Raw genomic sequence first — 19,832 nt, 5'->3', positions numbered from 1 at the left:
CCGCTGGAAGTGGAAACGGCCAGGGTAATGTCACACGGCGTGTCCGCAGAATTCATTAAATGGCGAGGGAGAGGTTGATCAAGAAAGCTGCGCCTGACGGCTTGAGGGAAGACGGCTAAAAGGAAACAAGCGGGCTGACTGTGAGCGCTCGATCGAGGCAGCGATTCACAATTAGGGGAACCAAAAGGCATCTAACAGCAGAACAAAACTGTATTGATCAGCTTAATATTGCTGGAGAACAAATATACTAGGAACCTTTTTATCTTCTTTTGTCTATATGCAGAACTACAGTTACATATGACCAAATAAAGTGAAAATTTTTGCTTAAACAGGCCATAATCTCCTTTTTTTTTATTTTAACAAGAGCCCAAACTACCAGTGAATATGTAGGGTGACTAAGCATGATGTGTGAGTGGACGTAGGCAGAAGCTTAAAGTTAGCACACGGATTATTGGAGCTGCAGTAGGCGTAAAACATTAATCAAATTACATTTTCTGGTAAATTAAAGATGAATTTAAAGCCTGTGTTTTAATATATTCGCTGGGGGACATTTAGTCCGTACTGATGGATTTGCATAATCTCAAAGTGGGAAAATTTACTGGATGAAAAAAAAAAAAAAGGAAAAAGTATGGTTTGTCTCCAAAGAAGTTCCATTTCATGTTTTTTTTTTTTTTTTGTGGTACAAAACTGAGTATAAACAGCATCTGATACTGATATAAACAAATCTTCAACAATTTCTTGGTGCTCTTATTACTGTTTTTCATCTCTGTTTCCTTTCAGTTCAGGCACCAATTCAGCACTCAAAGGTTTTCTTAATGAAAACTTACACAGCCTTTGCATTGTAGATAAATAGAATTTTTAATCTAATTTGAAATCACTGCAACAACTGAGTTTGAGCCGTTTTCACGGTGATGTTGAAGAGCCTATACATTTATAAAAGTCTATAAAATCTGTTATGTTCACATCTGAAAGATGTATAGTTGCACCCTAAGCAAAAGCATTGTTTCTTTTCCCCGTAGGATTCATGTTTCTTAAAAAACCTTTGTGTGTGAGAGAGAGCTTTATGGTCCTCCTCTGCAGCCCCTTGCTTTGGGAAACTGGTGCTTTGAGGTTTCGCCGCATTTAATAATTGTGACTTACAAAACAATGCTTTCTTTTACTAGTGGGAACAGAAGTAAGATGTTCAAAACAAAAGGTGATATTAAGACAGCTTCTGTTCTTGAAACCCAACCAGCACGGGTGGATAGCAGAAACATGAGGGGAGAGACGCAGAGACGGAGACAATGCAGAGCCCGTGCTCTATATGAAGGACTGGAGGGGGCTGGCATTGAGGAATCTAATCCCTGAGTTAATTGGTATGACTGATGAAGACAAATTGAAGTGGGTCAGCTGAACCAGAGAGGAGAGGCGTGAGGATGAGAGGGCCTGCAGTGGGGGACTGGAATCTGGGAAGCACCAACACAAAGCACAGTGAAACGCACATGCGGCTGTGATGATATGTTGAGGAAATAGAAATGTGGTGAAATCCTATTTAGATCCACCTTGCTGCGGGGAAATGAGCTGCTATTGGTTAAAAAAAAAAAAAAGAAAAAAAAAATGCCTCAGACATTCTTGGTAAAAGCTTCCCTCAACACTGAAGCTGCGCCATTGATTTTCCAATTTTCACATCTATTCACAGGTTGTCTTCCCAGGGCCAGCTGAGTAAATGAATGCAAAGCGCTTCACCTGGTCTGTGTGTGTCAATGTTGAGTGTTGAGGCCCAGTCCTTTGAACGCCGTCTCTGCGGGCCGCGCTAATTGAGCCGGATCAATTCGCAGAGACAGCGGAGCAGGTTGGCACAGTTGCCACATCAAAGAGATTCTAATAACTGCACACTGTGGCCATTACCAAACCTGAAAAAAGCCATATTTATGTTTGCTTCAAAGCAAGCGTGGCAGCATTGAACATACTGAGGATACAGGCCATCACTCTTTCTTTTTTTTTCCCAGCCTGCAATTTAGGCACAAGGCTATTTCAGAGTAATTTAGCAAGATAATAGGTGGTATTCACACATACATGAATCCGACCACTCCAAATTGTGCTTTGACTAAATCCATTTTTGCAGCAAGACAAAACAACTCACACGTTCACTGAGATGTTTATGAAAGAACTGCAGTAATTCCCACTTGATCTTTCTGTTTAGGAAACACGAACATGTGAAGAGAGAGAGTCAAATATGAATCATTAACTTCATTAACTGAGCTGCAGGCAACTTAAAGCTGATAGATCAGGAAGTCTATGCTGCATCAGTACAGAGTGGTGTTGTCTGATAGGCGCACTGGTCTTTAACGTCATAATTTACCGGAACAGACAGAATCTGTTTGCAACTCTCTTTTTTTCCCGCACGTTTTTTTCAAAACAGAACTAATTTGTCCTACACAAACAGTTAATTTGTCAAAACAGCACCCTCCGTCTTGAAGACAGGCTGTCATTTTGCTTTTCGGCACGGCATATTCACTAACAGGATATACAAGCGGAGTGTGAGCGTGCCTGAGTTCTGGAAGGAAATGATGGATGGCGCCGTGATTGGTTTATGTGAGGTTGAGGCCAAAATGCGGCTATAAATAATTCCAAAAGGTAGATAGAGCGCGATGTTGTTTCAATGCAATTAAACTGTATATTATCTTCACGGCGCTCTGGCCTCACGGCGAGGATATCCACGGCTCAGGCCTGGCTTTAGGGGACCCTCTCTGCGGGGTTTTACATGTTTGGAGTGAGGTGAGTGTGGGTTCCAGCTGTTCTTTTGAATCCTAACTGCATCGCAACAGGCGCACGAAAAAAAGGTATAAACTCAGAAAAATATAACCGTTCGGGTAAAAACGCTAAACCTGTGGAGTAAATGAACTGCAGCAGCGAGTCTGTTTAAAGTCTGCAGGTGGCAAAAGTCATGAGTAACATTAGAGGCTAACAAGCCAATAAGCGGCGAGTCTGGACGGGATACATGAACTGATCTGATGAGCCCTCCAGCTCCCGTTTGGTCTGATTGGTATTCCTGGATGTTCCAGGCTGCGGTTCAACATGCAAAGCAGGTGAGTCCAATATCCCCGGAATGAGCGTGTCTCAGGTTCTGCTTGCCGCTAAAGCAACACTGTTTCACACAAGAGAGTCTGAGACGTTATTTATGCTCTCGTTTATCCAAACTGCCAGCTAGTTCTGGGTATGCATACGTTTTAGTCAAGTCTTATGAAAGTATGGCTCGTTGTCGCAGGCAAAAATCTGAATTTGATTAATTCAAACAGTGGAATATCACAGGAGGAGAAACTTGGTCATTTTTCTGAGGAACGTCCCCTTCATCTCTTCACGTATCATTTTCTCTCTCACTTCCCTCCGTCTGAAAAATCTGTAACTTTGTTCATTAGTGCTGGCCTGTCTGCTGCTATATGGGCTGTCTAAGGTGACATTAAGGGTGGCAGAGCTCACTCTCACCAGCCAGTGCTCTTTCGTTTTTTAATATCCCTCATTTTTAGTCTCCCACTTATATTCCTCTTTTCCTCTCGTAATCTTTTAATCTTTTTTTCTGTTTTTTCTTTCTTTTTTTTTTATCCAGCTTTCACTGATTTCTACTTAGTCTCAGCGTCTCTGTATCTCACTTCCTCTCATGCTCGCAGCTCGGCACGTCTTCCCAACTGCTCGGCGAAATAATTTACCGCACGCAGCGCTCCGGCGGATGATTGAAGCGTAATTAGACGGCAGAGACAGAGGAAGCCAGCAGAGGTGCTTGGGAGCCAGTACTTGTCAGATGGTCCATCTCACTCTCACTGGCTTTGCCCTTCAAAACTATCACTTCTGCAGGACAAACAGCGAGCGGATGGTGCGCTGAGCCACAGCCATGCAAGCTGCAGTGTAAAAAAAAAAAAAGAAATGACATTAGAAAGTGATGGTGTATTTTTCCTTTAATGAGTCACATCATGTCACTGCAGTGCAGATATATCTGCGGGAATCACCAATCTCCCTTTATTCATGTCACTGTCACTTAAGTTCATAAAACAAGACTTTAAATCACACTGTAAAAAAAAGTTCACGAGCTCATTTAAGCTGTCAGACTCTCCTATAAACCAGCAGTATCATAAAGCAAACTTAATCCTTCTGATCATGATGATAGTCTATTGGGCGGCTCCCTTTTACAGGGATCGACGCAGTAAGTCATCGCAACGCTGTGAATTCGACTCACTTTTCAGATTGATGCCTTTCTTGCTGCAAACCGGGATTTGAATGTGAGTTCGCCGCTCTCAACCCGATGAGAAACGAGGAGGAACTTCATTCTCCTGCATTGCAGATAAACTTGCACAAAAAAATAAAGTGCGAGGGGAAAATAAAACGATGCAGAGTTGCTATGCTGTATGTGGAGAGGAGGAGAGACATGGAGTTATTTGTGCAAAACGCAGCATTAATTGGGTTACAAAGTGTCTGAAAGCCTTCCCCTCACCTTGGAGAAGGGTATAAAAGCAACAGGTGCCTGCTTAAACTGCACACCTCTCCAAAAAAAAAAGTATATGCGTCGCCGTGATGCTGACAAGCCTCAATCAGATCCTTACATGCTGGCTTCAGATGGGAGGCTGGAAATATGGCAGAAAACGAGCTGCCGTGAGTGACTATAATTATCAGGACGCCCCTGTTGATGGCAGCTTTAGAGGGAAAGTGCTGATCACCACACTGACGCCATATGCTTTGCGAATAAACAGCGAGGTGGAAGTCAGAGGGGAAATGGCATCGCATTCAAGGTGGGGCGCATCGAACGGGGAGGTGAGCCGTGCTGCTGAGTGAGCACCTGTATCCCCAAAGTCTGTCCAATTATCCCTCTGTATACACAATACGCTGAACTCCCCCCTGCATTTTCTCCAGATTTAACCCGTGCTGGTGGGGGGGGGTGGGGGGAGAGCGGGCAGGCTCCACTGGGCAGGCTGTTGTCAGCAACCAACTGTAACAGCACTGTCAGCCGTCCCTTTGATTATCGCCCGGAGGTCACCCTGTGTTGAGCCAAACCGTGGGGTCCGGGGTGTCAGCGGAGCTAAGACGTCAGAGGAGTCACCTTTAAAGGATAATAAGAAGACTGCTGACTGACTGCAGACCACCCAGAGGGGGATTCGCGCTTTTCACATGAATATAAATGTGATATTGACAGGAAATCTTCCCCGAGAGAGAGAAAGGAAAAGACAAGCAGAGGAGACGGAGCAAGTGAAAGGAAGCGCAAGCGAGAATACATGAGAGAGAGAGGGAGAGAGAGAGAGCGAGTGGAGTGAGGGAGTGAACACTCTGGTTCGCTTCACACCGTTAAACCATCTGAGGCATTTTGCCGGTGACTACTGGTTGATGGGCCAGTGTGCGCGCTGCGTTATCATAAACATTTGGGATTCACTTCATGGAGGCACTTTAATGACGCTTTTAGCATAATTTCCCCACTGTAATGTGAAATGAAGGGCAAGCAGCGCCTTGCTGTCTGCCTGTAGCTTCTGTGAACCTTATAAACGCTGGCTATTCAAACAAGGGGAGTGATGGAGGCGCTCTGCACCACAGGCTCTGCTGCAGGCCCGAACCGGCGTATCTGCGGAGACTCTCAGGCAGAAATGCCACCGCTCAGTGTGACATCCAGCAACCTGAAGGACGCTTCGTTTTTAACAATATTCTGAGGTGGAAAAAAATCCTAATTTTACGGCGGGGAGCATTATGCATTTACACGTTTTCTGTCACATATATAATGCTGTAAAACTACAAGCGCTGGATGCTGCCTGTTGGCAGACCCGGCACTGTTGAAAGGAATGCTTCCCAGGTGCCGGCCAATCAAAAGAAAAAGGCTTTCAAAGAAAGAACAAAGTTAAAGCAGCTTGTTTTACTCAGAGGGTGAACTGAGGAGCTGCACACAGGGCCCGCGTAAAGTGGGGGGAAAAAAAACAGTTTTTATTAACTGTGAATCATGAGAAGCGACCCAACACTACGAACAAAAAAATCCTTGTAAATGAGCATAATAGCTGCCCCTCAAACTTTCACCCTCTTTTATAAATACTGGGAAAAACCTGACACCAATACGTCAAAAAAATTAAACCTTTGTGAAGGGGGAACCACAGATCTACAGGCACCTTTATAAAAGTATCACAGGAGTTCTGTTTAAATCCAAAGTTTGGACTACAGTCACTACGAGAGTGTACATTTTTGGACTCCACAGGGTGTTCGAGTTGTTTTGCTAATTCTAAGCTGTCCAAACTGAGACGAAAAAGACTAAAAAAAAAAGTAGAAAAAGGACAGCTTTGTTTTGGTGCGGGCTGTTATCAGCAGAAGCCGACTGCAGCGAGAATAGGGAGGGATGATTTCCATAAAGACTGGCTGTTGTCTGAAAGCAAGCAGCTGTCAGGCGGAATTACCTCTCCGACACAGACACCACAATCGAGGGCGCCCTTCCCATAATTCAGTCTGATTGGCTCAAGGGGAAAATGGCAGCCTGTGGAGAGTGAGGCGAGCGGCTGGTTGACAGGTTTGCATCTGCGGGGCGAGACGCTGCGTTTACCTGTTATCATTCTGTCTGCTCGACGTGTCAGTTCTCCCGGTCTGGAAAGCTACCTGAGCGCAAAGTGGCACGGAGAATAGAGTCCGCGCAGCGCGATGGAGGCGAACGCGAGCTCGCAGTCCATTTCAAGCACACGTGAGCAAACGGCAGGAAGGGGGAGCGAATAGCTGATGTCCCGATTCGACGCTGACTCACATCTAAGAAACCACTGGCTTGGATTGTAGGCGTCTTCAGAACAGATTCTTCCAGATTCGAAACTTCGTTAAACATTGAGTGAATACACTAAAAACAGTTCTTCCTATAGCCACCATGCTCCATCAGTGGTCAACACTCTTGCCTCTCCGGTTTGAACCTTGGCTTTCTATGTGGAGTTTGCATGTTCTCCCTGTGCATGTGTAAGGTTTTTCTTTCCACTACATCTTGCCTGTTTGTGTATGTTGCTCTTATTATACACAGAGCACCAGTAGTTTTCTAATATGTGTCATATAATAAAGATGCTCATCATGTTTGCAGAAGATGCAGTTCACCGTGTTCATCTGTAACCACGCCGAACTCTCTCTCTCCCTCATTGCCATGAATCATCCACTTCTCCAATCATAGCGTTTCAAACATGCATTAGCGGCGGCTCGGCCTGAATCATGCTGATGCATGTAACATGGGTGGGATAAACAGGCAACGCTGGGTTTTCAACATATCACCTGAAAGCCTGAGATGTTGTTTTGCAGACTGGTGGTGAATAAAAGGAGGAGTAGCAGGTTCAACTACAAGAATAGACAAACAAAGTCACTGTTTTCCTACAGCATAATTTAAAAGACACAGACCAACTCTCTCATTATTTAGGAGGGTTTGCCGCACGTACTGAGGGACGTAAAACCAAGTGATCGATAATCCTCCCATTATTTATCAGCTCTCCTGAAAGAATTTGGAAAAAAAAAAAAGGAATAATTTCTGCCATCTACTACCACTGTTTAATAACTAAGTCACATTTTGCGGGTTAAGAACCAGACGAGAAGATCGATACCACCAGAAAAAGACCAAACAAGCTCTAAAAGCGCGAGCTGGAGATAGAAAAGACTAGCCTGACAGGTTTTAGAATTAAAAAATACACTTCACAGCTTCTAATAAACGCAACATCTCCCGCTTATTGACTCTCGTTTAATTTGTAAAGGCATTTATGGACATCAGATGGAGCCGAGCTGTTTGCCCGGCTCTGCCTGTTTATGTTAAGCCGGGCTAATCGTCTCCTGGCTCTTGTTCATGAGAGCGGCAGCAATCTTCACACACTCCACTCCGCATCAAGGTGAAAAATCGTTTATACAATGTCAACCCAGGCAAAAATCTAACGGTGTTTATCTACATACGCACGACCAGATGAGTACATTTAAAGCAGCACTCCAAAATAAAGGCGTATTTTATTAGGTTTGCACAAGCATCCGTACACACCACACACACACACACAGACACACACTCGACACACACCTATGTTAAGTGCTCTTATCTGTGACTTGTGTAGAGGTGAGTGACAGGAAGGGAGGCGCAGGGGGGAAGTGTCCTTTAGGTGTCTTAATTATGGCTCCTCTCCTCCCTCTCGCTGTCACCGTCCCCAGGGGAGGGCAAGACAAAAGGAAGGCGATGTTTCATCTCTGCTGCCTTGGTATTTCGAATTTCAAGGGGAGCGAGAGGAGAGAGACGGCAAGCTGTTACACCGGTGGAGACGGAGGAAACCGAGCGCCGCTTTTGCTTTTCCACCCGGTTTTTCTTGCCTTTTCTTTGCAGATGTGTTTAAAATACACCGCCTTAATAAAAGCGTTTTAATGGCGTCGAGGAAGGAAAAAGAGGTGCAACTTGATTACCGTGACAGTTTTATTTAATGAGCTCAAAGCCTCTGGCTCTGATCTGCTATTCGTTTATTACTTTGTTGTGGAGACAGATATATATATATATATATATATTTATATATATATATATATATATATGTGTGTGTGTGTGTGTGTGTGTGTGTGTGTGTGTGACAAAATGGAGCGGAGGGAGCGCGAGGAGGAGGCGGAACACTCTCACTGTGGAAGTTGTGGGTGGCGTTAGCAGTCGTCTCTGTGATTTACACCTCCGTCAATCCTCACCTGCGTTTCGGTTCAGCCCCGCCGGGGGGGGAATACGGCGCCGCCGTGACGGGACGCGGGAGTGTCAGAGACACCTTGGCAGGTACGCAGACACAAAGACAACACGCTGTTAATTATTGATGGGAATAAATTGCGCTTATTGGGTGTTTGGCAGGCCGACACATGGCGCATATGAATATAAATGTGTTCATAAATGTGTGTGCGTGAGAGTGCCGAGGAATAAATGATGGTGAGAAAAAAAAAAACAACTGCATTAAGCAGGATGAAAAAAGGGTCAGGGAGAGGGAGAAGGAAAGGGAGGAGGGGGAGGAGCTGGTAGAGTGATGGTTGTGATACCTGGTAAAGAGACATTAGAGAGATGCACGAATAGTCTATAAAAGCAAACTACTCCTTAATGTCTCTCACAAGTGTAATAAAAACACAGAGCCGCAGCACAGAATGCTGGCCTTTCCATTTGTGTGAACAGAACAAGGGAGCATTCAAAAATAAACTAATATACAGAAATGCTAATAGAAAATTATTTTGTGACTGTGTGTGTACACATACTCACACACACACACACACACACACACACACACACACACACAAGATTCTTAAAAAGGTCAGCTCTATTGTTTTGGGACAGGGGAAAATATTGACAGAGAAAAAAGGTTGCCATGCAAAGTGTGGTCCTAAAATGAGATGGACAAAGAGCGCGGCTTCTTATCTGTATTCTGAGAGTCTGCCCTCTTATAAATATTGGAAGAAGGACACTAGTGGGGAAAGGAAACGGCCAAATGGCGCATTTGAGAAATGGCACACCTGAGCACCGCACGGAATATCATCTCCTCCTGTCAGATCTCATCCCATTTGATCAAAATAATTGCCGCCTTCATCGTTATCATCAATTCTGTCATCTTCACTCCTGCCATCGCGATTCTCCATCTCATCAGGCCTCCTTTGGCTTTAGTGGGGAGGGAGGGGAGCTGATTTCTTTTTTGGGGGATCAGATCAAATGCGCGCCATCTCATCTGTGAAAATCACTCGTGGTGCACCTTTATAGTCATCACCATATTTATTGCCTCAATGCTATTGACATTTTCTCCACCCGTTTAGATATTCTACCACCAAATCTCTGACTGGTACAAGAAAAGCCGGGTTTAGTCAAGCAGGCACGTCTGTCAGAGGAGTCCGTGGAGAGGGGGCCCACTGCGCTTTAGCCTATGGTGAGTCTCTGTGCAGCGGTCTGCGGGGACATGAAAAATTTAGGAGATAAAAATGAGAAAAAAGGACAGTGTGATCATTGCCAGCCTGAGCCTGAGGGTTGGCGCACAAAAAAACAATATCGATGACATTCCTGAACTGGGACCACATTTTATTTGGTCACGAAATCGAATAATGGAAGAATTTTTGTGAGAAATTGTGCAAAACTCTTTAATTTTGTCCAGTCACTTAGAATTTCAGTAACTTTCTTAAAGCAAACTGAATTGTCTGAGATGTCTATTTTGATTCTGTAAATGATAGACATACCAAGTAAGGTATTTTAGTGTTTTACTGTCTGAACTTTCAACAAACAGGCATCAACAAACAGCTACGATTCAGTCCCAACATGTATCCAATATATACGTAGCTGGCATCTATTATAAAGGAGTGTGTTTTAATCCAGTAATTAATATTTCATAGTTCAAATAACAGTGTTGGTTTTTGATGGAGAGATAACATTTTGTAAATGTTTTGAGGGTTGCATAGATGGAGAGAAAGCACATTTGCATCAGTAGCTGTTTTACTTTAAAAGTAACACACACACACGGACACGCGCGCACACACACTTCAGTAGCCGGGATGGTGTTTGTGAGTAATAAATTTGAATGCATGAGTTGACAAATTAATTTCTTTATCAGCAAACTTAAGGTAATTACTTGTGATATGATATGAGCTGATAAGACGGCGCCGCTGTCATTTGTTCGCTGTAGGTCACAGAAGGCGAACAAACCGTCACCCCACTGGGCTGCTGAGACTGCCGGTCCGTTTGCAAAGGAGCACCTTAGGAAAACAGTGTGTGTGTGAAGGTAGCAAATACGAACGACCGTCTCAAGATATAACACAACATCATTATTTCAAATGTCACGAAACACCAAATCAGATGCTTCTTATTTCAATCACTCATCTTCAGATTTAGTCATTTAACAGTTTGATGTTGAAAAACAAAAATCCCGACATTAATCACTGGCCATTAGAAGTGAGCGATTGCCAGTTATGAGACGAAACAATGAAACTGGGATTGTTTTGAGAACTCCCTAACAATCCTGTCACGGTGTGGAGATAGATGAGACACAAAACTTCCGCGGTTTCATGATGAATTAGATTATTAGCAGCCACCATGCGGTTTCTTCCCGGCTCCAGCTCTTCATGTGTGTCAGTGCCTATCAACCTGACTTCCCTGAACAGCTCACTCAGGCCCCTCTCCGCTCTGCCGAAACAGCTCGTCTCATCTGCTTCCACTTTAGCGGCGGAATAATTCTGCGGCACGTCGGCCGGTCAGACCTCAGCTCTTGTCGTGGGTTCACGGTAATGCAACCCACATGCCCGGCCTCGCAGACACAACAAGAATCCCACCGCTCCACTCTGAAACCGGGGACCCACGGTTTTAAAACAGGCCTTCTGAGACCGTCCGACAGAGTGTCACGAAGATAAAACGGAGCAACACACGCCGACTCGCCGCGTAACGGCACCCAAATGCAGTTAACAGCCCACATTCTGGAGTCTTCTCATATTAGAGTGAACAAGCTTGTCATTTAACAGCGAAGCACAGTGGAAAATTACTTACTATAAAAATGTGTTTATGGTCAAAACCTGTTTGCAGCGAGAACTATTAGGTGTGTTAAATGTACAAAGCTCAATCTCCAGAGGGAGCCGAGCGCACGGCGAGGCGCAAATAATAACGACGACGACGACGGCGGCTTGTTTGAAAGCGCTCCTTACCTTGGCCATTTGGGCCTGAACCCCGGTGGCTTTGAGAGACGAGACGGCCTTCTGTGCTGCGGCTGGGCTGTCAAAATCCACAAAGCCATAGCCTGGAGAAAGAAGAGAGGAGAGGGGTTCAAGAGGGGGAGAGGAAGAAAGGAAAAAGACGAAGATGTTATTTAAGAAAAAAAAAAAAAAAAGCTGAAGCCAGATGACTAACAAGGAGAATGACAGGCACTTGGTAATTGTAGCAGTAATAGGTTGGTAACATGACTACAGAGGCTGCCAGTTCTCATATCTGGTGAGCACTACATTGTTTGATAATTAGCGACACTGACGTTCATAGGGGGATGCTATGCATCTTAATTAGTTGCATGGATGAGCGATTTAGTAATAACAAACCCCGGCGCCCTGCCCACCTCCACCTCCACACACACACACACACACACACACACACACGCGCACACACACGGACATCACTGTTTATGACAGTTTGTGGTATAAGGACAGCGATCACATTAATTTCAACAAATGAAAAGTGATTAATGTGATCACAATGTGCTTTAAGTCTCTGATGAAAGAATATTGCGCACGTCCACACCGCGTACGCGTGAATAAATTCCTCTGAACGCCGCTGTCGGCTTGTTCAGCCTTTTGATTTCCGGAGCCGGTGAGCGCTGGTTTGGCCCACGTCGCGTTCCTCAACACCCGGCATATTAACACAGCCCCATTTCACAGCCTCCGTAATCCTCTCCCCGGTAACAAATCTCTCAAAGGTTGACAGCGTACCACAGCGGCTGCCATTCCTCTCTTGCTCTTCAGCTCCGTCTCTCTTACGTACAAATAAAGACGCGCCGTTTCTCACAGCTCCGGCCGTTCTGTGCGTCTTCGCACGCCTTCCCCTCCGTCTCTCTCGCCTCCTCTTCCTCATATTTTTCCTGACATTAGCAAGCACCAGCCCCCCCCCATCAGAAAATTCATCAGCGGAGGAAAGCGAGGGGAATGAAATCTGCGGCTGTGATTTATGAGTTATTGTGATCCCGACGTTCTCCGGGATGTATCGGAGACGGGGGTCACGTCTGTGTTAATTAAAATTTGGTGACGGATTAAAAGCAGTCAATGGTGCCCTCTGATCCACTGTTTCAGAAGGAAAGTGTAATTAGAAAAGGATAATGGCTGTGAGATGGGGGGGAAGGGGGAAGGGGGAGGGGCTCGCCATTGCAGTTACCCCATCAACTTACAGAGGGTCGAATGCTCGACGCGTTCCCTAACACCTCGCTTTCGCACCGAGCCCGTGCGCAGGTCGGCTTTCTACAAACAGCAAACGTCTCACTCTCAGAGTCATTTCGAGAGGTGTGCGCGGCGGCGAGGGGGGCGGGGGGGTGAAGGTTGGGGGTCATTTTCCCTGTCGGGTGGCGGCGGAGGAGTGCGGAGTAATGCGAAAATCATAACCTGTGGCGGGAGAGAAATGGAGCGCGAGGGCTGATTAATGGCCAGCTGTTGGAGCGAGGCTGGGAGGGGAGGCGCTCTAATTGTGGAAATATGAAGAGCCGGAGCGAGATGTCCAGTTTCAACTACAGGCAACAGTTACAGAAAGTGGATCTATTCTTTAAATGGCAAAATGCTATCAAGGACATTTTCTCAAACAGCTACAATCAAACAGTGCCTCTAGCTATTCTATTACACTAAAATAAAACCCTGATTAGTAGCAACCGGACATTTGAATAAACCAACTGTTGGTTCACAACCTTGGTCTGAAGCTTGCTCGACTCGCGTGTGGATATTTTAACCTTCCTCCCACAATCCAAAGAGATGGATGTTCACCTCGACAGAAATCTCTAAATTGCCTGCAGGGCTGAGCGCGGCTGTCTGTCTCTCTGCGTTCGCCCTGTGAGGGAGGGGCCGCCCCGCCTGGGATCCGGATCGGATCCGGACTCTCAAAATCCAGCTGGGCAGATGTGGAAGACGGACGGACGGACGGACGGATCGGTGGTTCGGTTTTCACTGACAGCCACACAAACGGACTCCTTGGATTATTTTTAGCTGGGATTTGTGATAAATTTCCTGCCACCTACCAAATCCAATAGAGATGAACTGATTACTGCGCGGCGGTTAAACTGCCACTAGCGGAGATGGTTTCCTGTTACTGGAGCACGAGGAAAACAGCTTTCATGACACTGCCGATGGACCATAAACCACCAATGATGGGGGGGGGGGGGTTCCCTGAAGTGTCCCACCACCAAAAACCTGTCCAGGTTTAATAGGGTTTGACATGTACAGATTGTCGGAGATATGGAGGTCCATGAACGCCATTGCACAAAAATAGATTCCCTCCTTTACCGATTCAATTATGGTGCAAATATGCAGCGAGAATCTTAACAGCCAAAAACGTTCTGTGGATTTTTTTTTTTTTTCCCCGCAGTATCCGGTACAGTCTTGGCTACGGGCTCTTATGTCACTTTGTACCAAATAAGACCATCTATTCATTGATCAGTTTTCTTTATCGCTTTATCCGGGACAGGGTCATGGAGTGCCGGAGGCAATCCTGACTGACAAGAGACACAAACAGAGCTCTTCCTGGCCAGGTGGCCAGTCCTTCACACGGCAGACACAGAGGGACGGACAGTCAGACAGAGACTCAGAGACTCAGAGAGGTGACTGAAGTCACAGGAGGAAGAAACCAAAGCACGCACACCAGAAACATATAAAACCGAACCCCCGAACGTAGACGAGCTGGAATCAATTAAATAACAGCAATAACATAGCTTTATTTGCTATTATGTTGCCTTTTTTAAAAACAATTTTCACCCTGAGGCTTTTTTAACAGCCTCTGGCTGTACAGACCACCAGAGAGGAGGTTCTCCTGAACACGGATCACAGCAGCCAGCGTCTCAGGTGCCGCGTGGGTTCAAGGCATTATTCATCTGCAGCTCACAAGGTTTCACATCCCAGTTCAAGTAATGCTCCGTCGCGGAAAACAGACCACCTACTGATTACACTGACCTCTGTTCAAGACGGTTTTACATGTTTGGAGCAAGAATTACAGACTTATTTTCATCAGTGAGTAAATATGAATTGGTAAGAAGGACAGACGCTGATGATTCTGGCTGAATTACGAGCTGCGTTTCTTCTCAGTCCTCATCCTTATGTCCCGCCAACATCTCTGGTAAATGCAGCAATTACTTTAAAAGCACCCATGTCAAATTTAAAGCAGCTAAAATCTACTTTGTTACTGATTTCTGTGCAGCAGCTGATGACGTCCGCCGCACTCAGTTCTTTTATATGCTTCTCTCTTTCTCAACCATTCGGATTCGGCTGATGCATAAAGCACACACTTCTCTGTGGTGTTGTGTTCAACTCAGGTCACGGATCTATAGCTAAATGACCTTGATGCATTCACATTCAAAGCACTTCCTGGTTACGCTGCAAGACCTTGAGCCTGACAGACTTCCAGTGGGTCAACACTTCACTTTTAATACGGAGAGGTCTCGGCCGTCTGAACTTTTTAGTTTCTTTTCAAATGTATCATCAAAAGTCAATAACTAGGCTGTTGCCTGAAGTTACATCATTATCCGGTAGTCTGCGGATGCATCCAAATGATCTTATAGATTTTTTATCGAGAATCTGATCTGATTGCCCTGAAGACAACAACAACAACGTGACACACACACGGTAATGTATCACTCACTCTTTGAGTTCTGCATTGCTTGTCAGCGATGTTTCGGAAGAAAAATTTCCCTCTGAGCTTTTGTCTGGATTTTATTCAGCGTTTTTCTTTAGACAGTGCGGCGAAACGAATCTTGAAAACTACTTTTATTGCTCCGATCATCACAAATCAACATCTATTCGAAGTCCTTCCACTGCTTTCAATGCACAAAAGCCTTCATTTTCTAATTTCCATGAACTGACCCTTAAAGTAACAGCAAATTCCACTCATACCCGCTCTTTGGATCGCATTAGAGAGTCTCACAAAATGCCAATGAAGACCCCTGAATGACGACTGCTGCTACTTAATCATCAGAATATTCCAATGGAAGATACTTTGAAGCCCCAATTACAAATTTAATATTCATCCCACTGCCACCTGGAGTGCACTTATCAAACTTTTAGCAGGTGGAGGATTTTAGAGAAAGCTGACCTATATTCAGGCCGCTCTGAAAGGAGGAAGAAGCGAGAGGAAGGGAAAAAGGTGTGCAGGAAAAAAGAAGGCAGGCTCAAGAAAGAGGGTTATTTGGAGTCAAAAGGATGCGCTGAAGAAGACAGAATTGACACGCGGGCCGGCCGAGCTTCCAGCAGGAGCAGATCTGGTTTGCTTTTCCCCGCTCAGTTATTGTAGAGGATGTATGCATAATGATTTTGTAATGTGGGATGTTTGATCTGCAGCCATGGGGTAAAACTGTTTAAGGCTTGTTTTGTTGAAAAGAGAATAATAATTGAGAGATATGGGGGCATTTTAAGGCTCTATTTGCACTTTCATCAGGCAGAATGCCTCTGGAGGTTTTTTTTTTTTTTTTTTTTTTGGAGAGTCTACCTCTTAATGTGGATGTATGTGCGAACATGTCTGCTTGAATACTAAAGACCTTCAATTGAAGTGAGTCACATTGGCTTAAGCTGTCCTCCGTTTAAAAAGACGAGGAAGAGAGAGAACGCTTTATAAATTCAAAATATATAATTATTAAACTGCATTAAAATTTAAGAGGGAGCTTAAAGTTTAGCTGTAATAACTGCAGGCTTGACAGCCTCATTTCAGGCTTCACACCTTTTAGCTCCGGCTCAGACTTTGTAGAAGGAGAATTACAGACGCCACCTACTCCTTCAGGAGGAGTTCATCAGAGCCGTGTGTGTTTCATAAACATGTGTTCCAGCATTTATTCACCCTGGATGAGTGGTAATTGAAATCACCTTTAAAATCCTTAACTAAACACAAAGTTGACCTGTTTGGATTTCACGGCCGCATAACAACACATAAACCGTCGTCTTGAGCTACCACACACACATTTTCTGAATAGTTTCTGCAGCAGCTATTCATAATGTCAAACTTGCACTTCTTTATTCCTCCAAAAAACTGAGTTCACTCAGTTTACGAAGGAGAGACAGCGAAAAGGCGATCCAGCAGACAATAATGGAGTTGTCTGCAGGACAGTGTGTGACCCTTTCCTGGATGCTCGCGGCGCATCTGAGGAGGCAGAAACACCAATCTTCCACAGGCCTGATACTGCTGCTGTGATGCAGAATACATCTTTGTTTCCTGCATTTATTCTCAGTGTGAAAGCTTACAAGAGCTGACCACGTTCCAGAAAGGAAAATCTGGCTGTTACTCTGCAGAAAAATTTACATTTTGTGTGAAAGTACTTGTGAAAATCATAAAATATACTGGTTGAAAAAAACACGCGCACACACACACACACACACACACACACACACCAAAAAAAACAGTAGATATTGATCTGCAATGAGAGGAATGATAACAGGAGGTTTATTGGTGTAAAAGCCACCACCTTTCATGTGACCCTAACCAACGCCAATTACAGATATATTGATCTGACCAGAAAAGCAATTCTGTCTGTGAAGGTTTTCACTCCTACAAAGAAAATTTCTCAATGTTACTGACTATGAATTCGTATACAGTTAGCTACTGTTGTTATGCTAATGTTTTTTTTTTTTTTTAATTAATCTGAAACCTACAACATTTTCAGTGATGAAAATGTTAAATCTGGCTTTGTCTCAGAAGCAAAAAGGGAACGATATCTGCTGGCGAAGTCGTTCCCCAAAGCGTCACATTTCTCTGCCTCTCAGAGGGAAGACCACCCGACACTCTGAGAGCCGAAGTACGATAAGAAGAGACACCCACATTATTCCCTCACAGTGTTTTACACCAACTCAAAGCAATGAGCAAGTTCCTAAATATGTGCGGTTTAAAAAGAAGTGGAAAAATTAAGAGTAATCACAACAAAGGTGACAGAGGCGCAATGTGATTTTTTTTAATGTTCAGGTTTACAGTTTCCAACATATTCAGTTTTATAACTATATAATATAAACTGCATTTCTTTGATCTGGGTTACATCAGGATTATTAAGAATGGCCTAAAAAGGGACTAATGTGATAGTCTGAGTTGAAAAAAAATTCCATTTCCAGACATTTTGATAAGTGCTTTTAAAGGCTGACTTATTTCTGGTTAAAACACTCTTGTTCAAATCAATATCCAAAGCTGGAGAAGCTGCAGAGAAGTCACCCCAAGAAAATGCCTACACAGTCTAACGGTGCGGAATGCGTGCAGAAACTCAGAAAACACTTCATCTGCAGGGTGGATCAGTAGAGTTGACTCCATGTGACAGAGAAAAAAAAAAAAAGATTTCAATGTCATGTTGCTACAATGAGAATAGTTAGCAATTATTTAGTGGAACAAGAAAAGAAAAAAATGTTTTTGTCAGAACTTTCTTCATATCAGTGTAAAGTACGAAGTATGGACAGGTGGAGTGTCGTCTTGTGTTTGTGGTGCATTAACGGCGCACCGACATGATCCGCTGAGAGTCGGCGAGCTGAAGACAACGTCGGTTTAAGTTGCGAAAAAGCAGCGGGGTCAAGAAACAATGCTGCACCCGATTTAAGGCATCGCATTCCACACACTCGGCAATGCATACAAACACACACCTAGACACACGCACACACACACACACACAGGCACGCAGATGTAGCTTGAAGAATGAGCTTCTGCAGCCAAGTACAGGCTGTACTGTTACTGTATTCAATGCGGGTACGCCGGAGTTACAATCTGGAGCGGGATGCAGAGGGCAAGGTGCTGCTTTGAAGCCTCTGCGCAAACACAAACAGCCAATCGATAGCTGTCACTTAAAAGCAGCTCAAAGTGACTGACTACATGCGAGACTGCTGATAATGCTGTGCAGCTGCACGCTAATATGCACACGTACGCGGCGAGCCGCTGAAGGACACATATATCTACACCGGCTCGCTGGGAGGATGACACCTATACATCCGCGCGCGTGCGCGGGCGGGACACGCGCGTGCACGGACCGTCTCTCCGAGAGGAATAAAGAGAACACGAGCTGCCACATCATATTTCCTGGTCCGGCCTCTAACTGGGAGTCTGTCAAGATAAAAGGACCATCTTCAATCAGCTACTACATGATAGTACGACGCCGGCAACGCTCCTCAGAATACTCCGCTCGTGTGGATGTGTTCGCGTGAGGCGCGGCGACGTCTCCTTAAGGAGGTATAAGACTATAGCAGACGCCACCTCCAGCTACGCTGCACACAAAAGTCTTGAGTGGAAAGTGGAGATAAGGGACTCATTACAGTGTCTGTATCGACATATCAATCAACTGTGCATCATTCATGCATTCACCCTCAAATTATGCTAATCCTAATTACTTCTGGGAAAATTACTAGTCTTTATCTGCTAATAGTCAGGATTGTTTGGGGTTTCCTACCTACAATATCCGCCGCCATTTTCCCCAATATATCCATTTTTCACATTCTCATATTCAAGCGCTAATGATCCCATTTTGCACCGCATACAATGGAATAATAATGCCCTAAGTATGAATAATGAATCAACGACAAGTCACGGAGCATTACAATGGTGTGCAGGGCAAACAGTGTAATTGTTTACGTCCTTGTGAGCCATCAAGATGAGTTCTGAAGCTGCTGTTGCACATGCATGATTAATCATTGTAGTTACATGTATGTTTGGAATTGGCGCTCTGCATGGATTAAAGTGATTACGGTTAATGGGGGAGATAGATGGGCCACTCAATGGCCAAATATGCATAACAATGCTGTAATGTGATTCCGGTGATTAATGGATTTGTGGCTGTAATACTGAATCACGCTATTGTTTTGCATCGTTTTCTGTCTCACTTTACCTACAATCGTGTTTGTAGAAATGCTCTGGGTTCCAATTTCATATATTGTTGGTATATTCGACAGATTTTTGCAGTTGTGGTCATTAGTCTGGTACATTCAGCTACCTCAGAGATGTTCACATAATTGTGTGGAAAACAGCATTTACTTCACCATTAACACAAACACCAAAAAAAAGTTTTAACCCTTTAAAAACCATGTTTCAGATTTTTGACATTAAAAGTTTTGTTTTTCCCAAAAGATATAATAAACTGTTTGGATTTTGGAGGTTGGTATTTGTCAATCAGTAGCAATGCTGCTTACTCTGCATTATTATTTTATCAAGTAAGAAAAAATACCCCTCAACATGA

General features: G+C 44.4%; 1 protein-coding gene across 7 annotated transcripts in view; it reads right to left on the bottom strand.

Moving 5' to 3' along the window:
* rbms3 (RNA binding motif, single stranded interacting protein) overlaps positions 1–19,832 on the bottom strand; it is a 298,844-nt gene that overhangs the window by 115,787 nt on the left and 163,225 nt on the right. For all 7 annotated transcript variants that reach the window (XM_030120522.1, XM_030120523.1, XM_030120524.1 and 4 more), the window contains one exon: positions 11,620–11,711. In XM_030120522.1, the coding sequence (XP_029976382.1) occupies positions 11,620–11,711 (92 nt within the window). The remainder of the gene's footprint in view (positions 1–11,619; positions 11,712–19,832) is intronic.

This window comes from Salarias fasciatus, chromosome 22 (assembly GCF_902148845.1).
Source record: "Salarias fasciatus chromosome 22, fSalaFa1.1, whole genome shotgun sequence".
Lineage (NCBI taxonomy): Eukaryota > Metazoa > Chordata > Actinopteri > Blenniiformes > Blenniidae > Salarias > Salarias fasciatus.
This window is presented reverse-complemented; position numbering and strand designations above follow the sequence as displayed.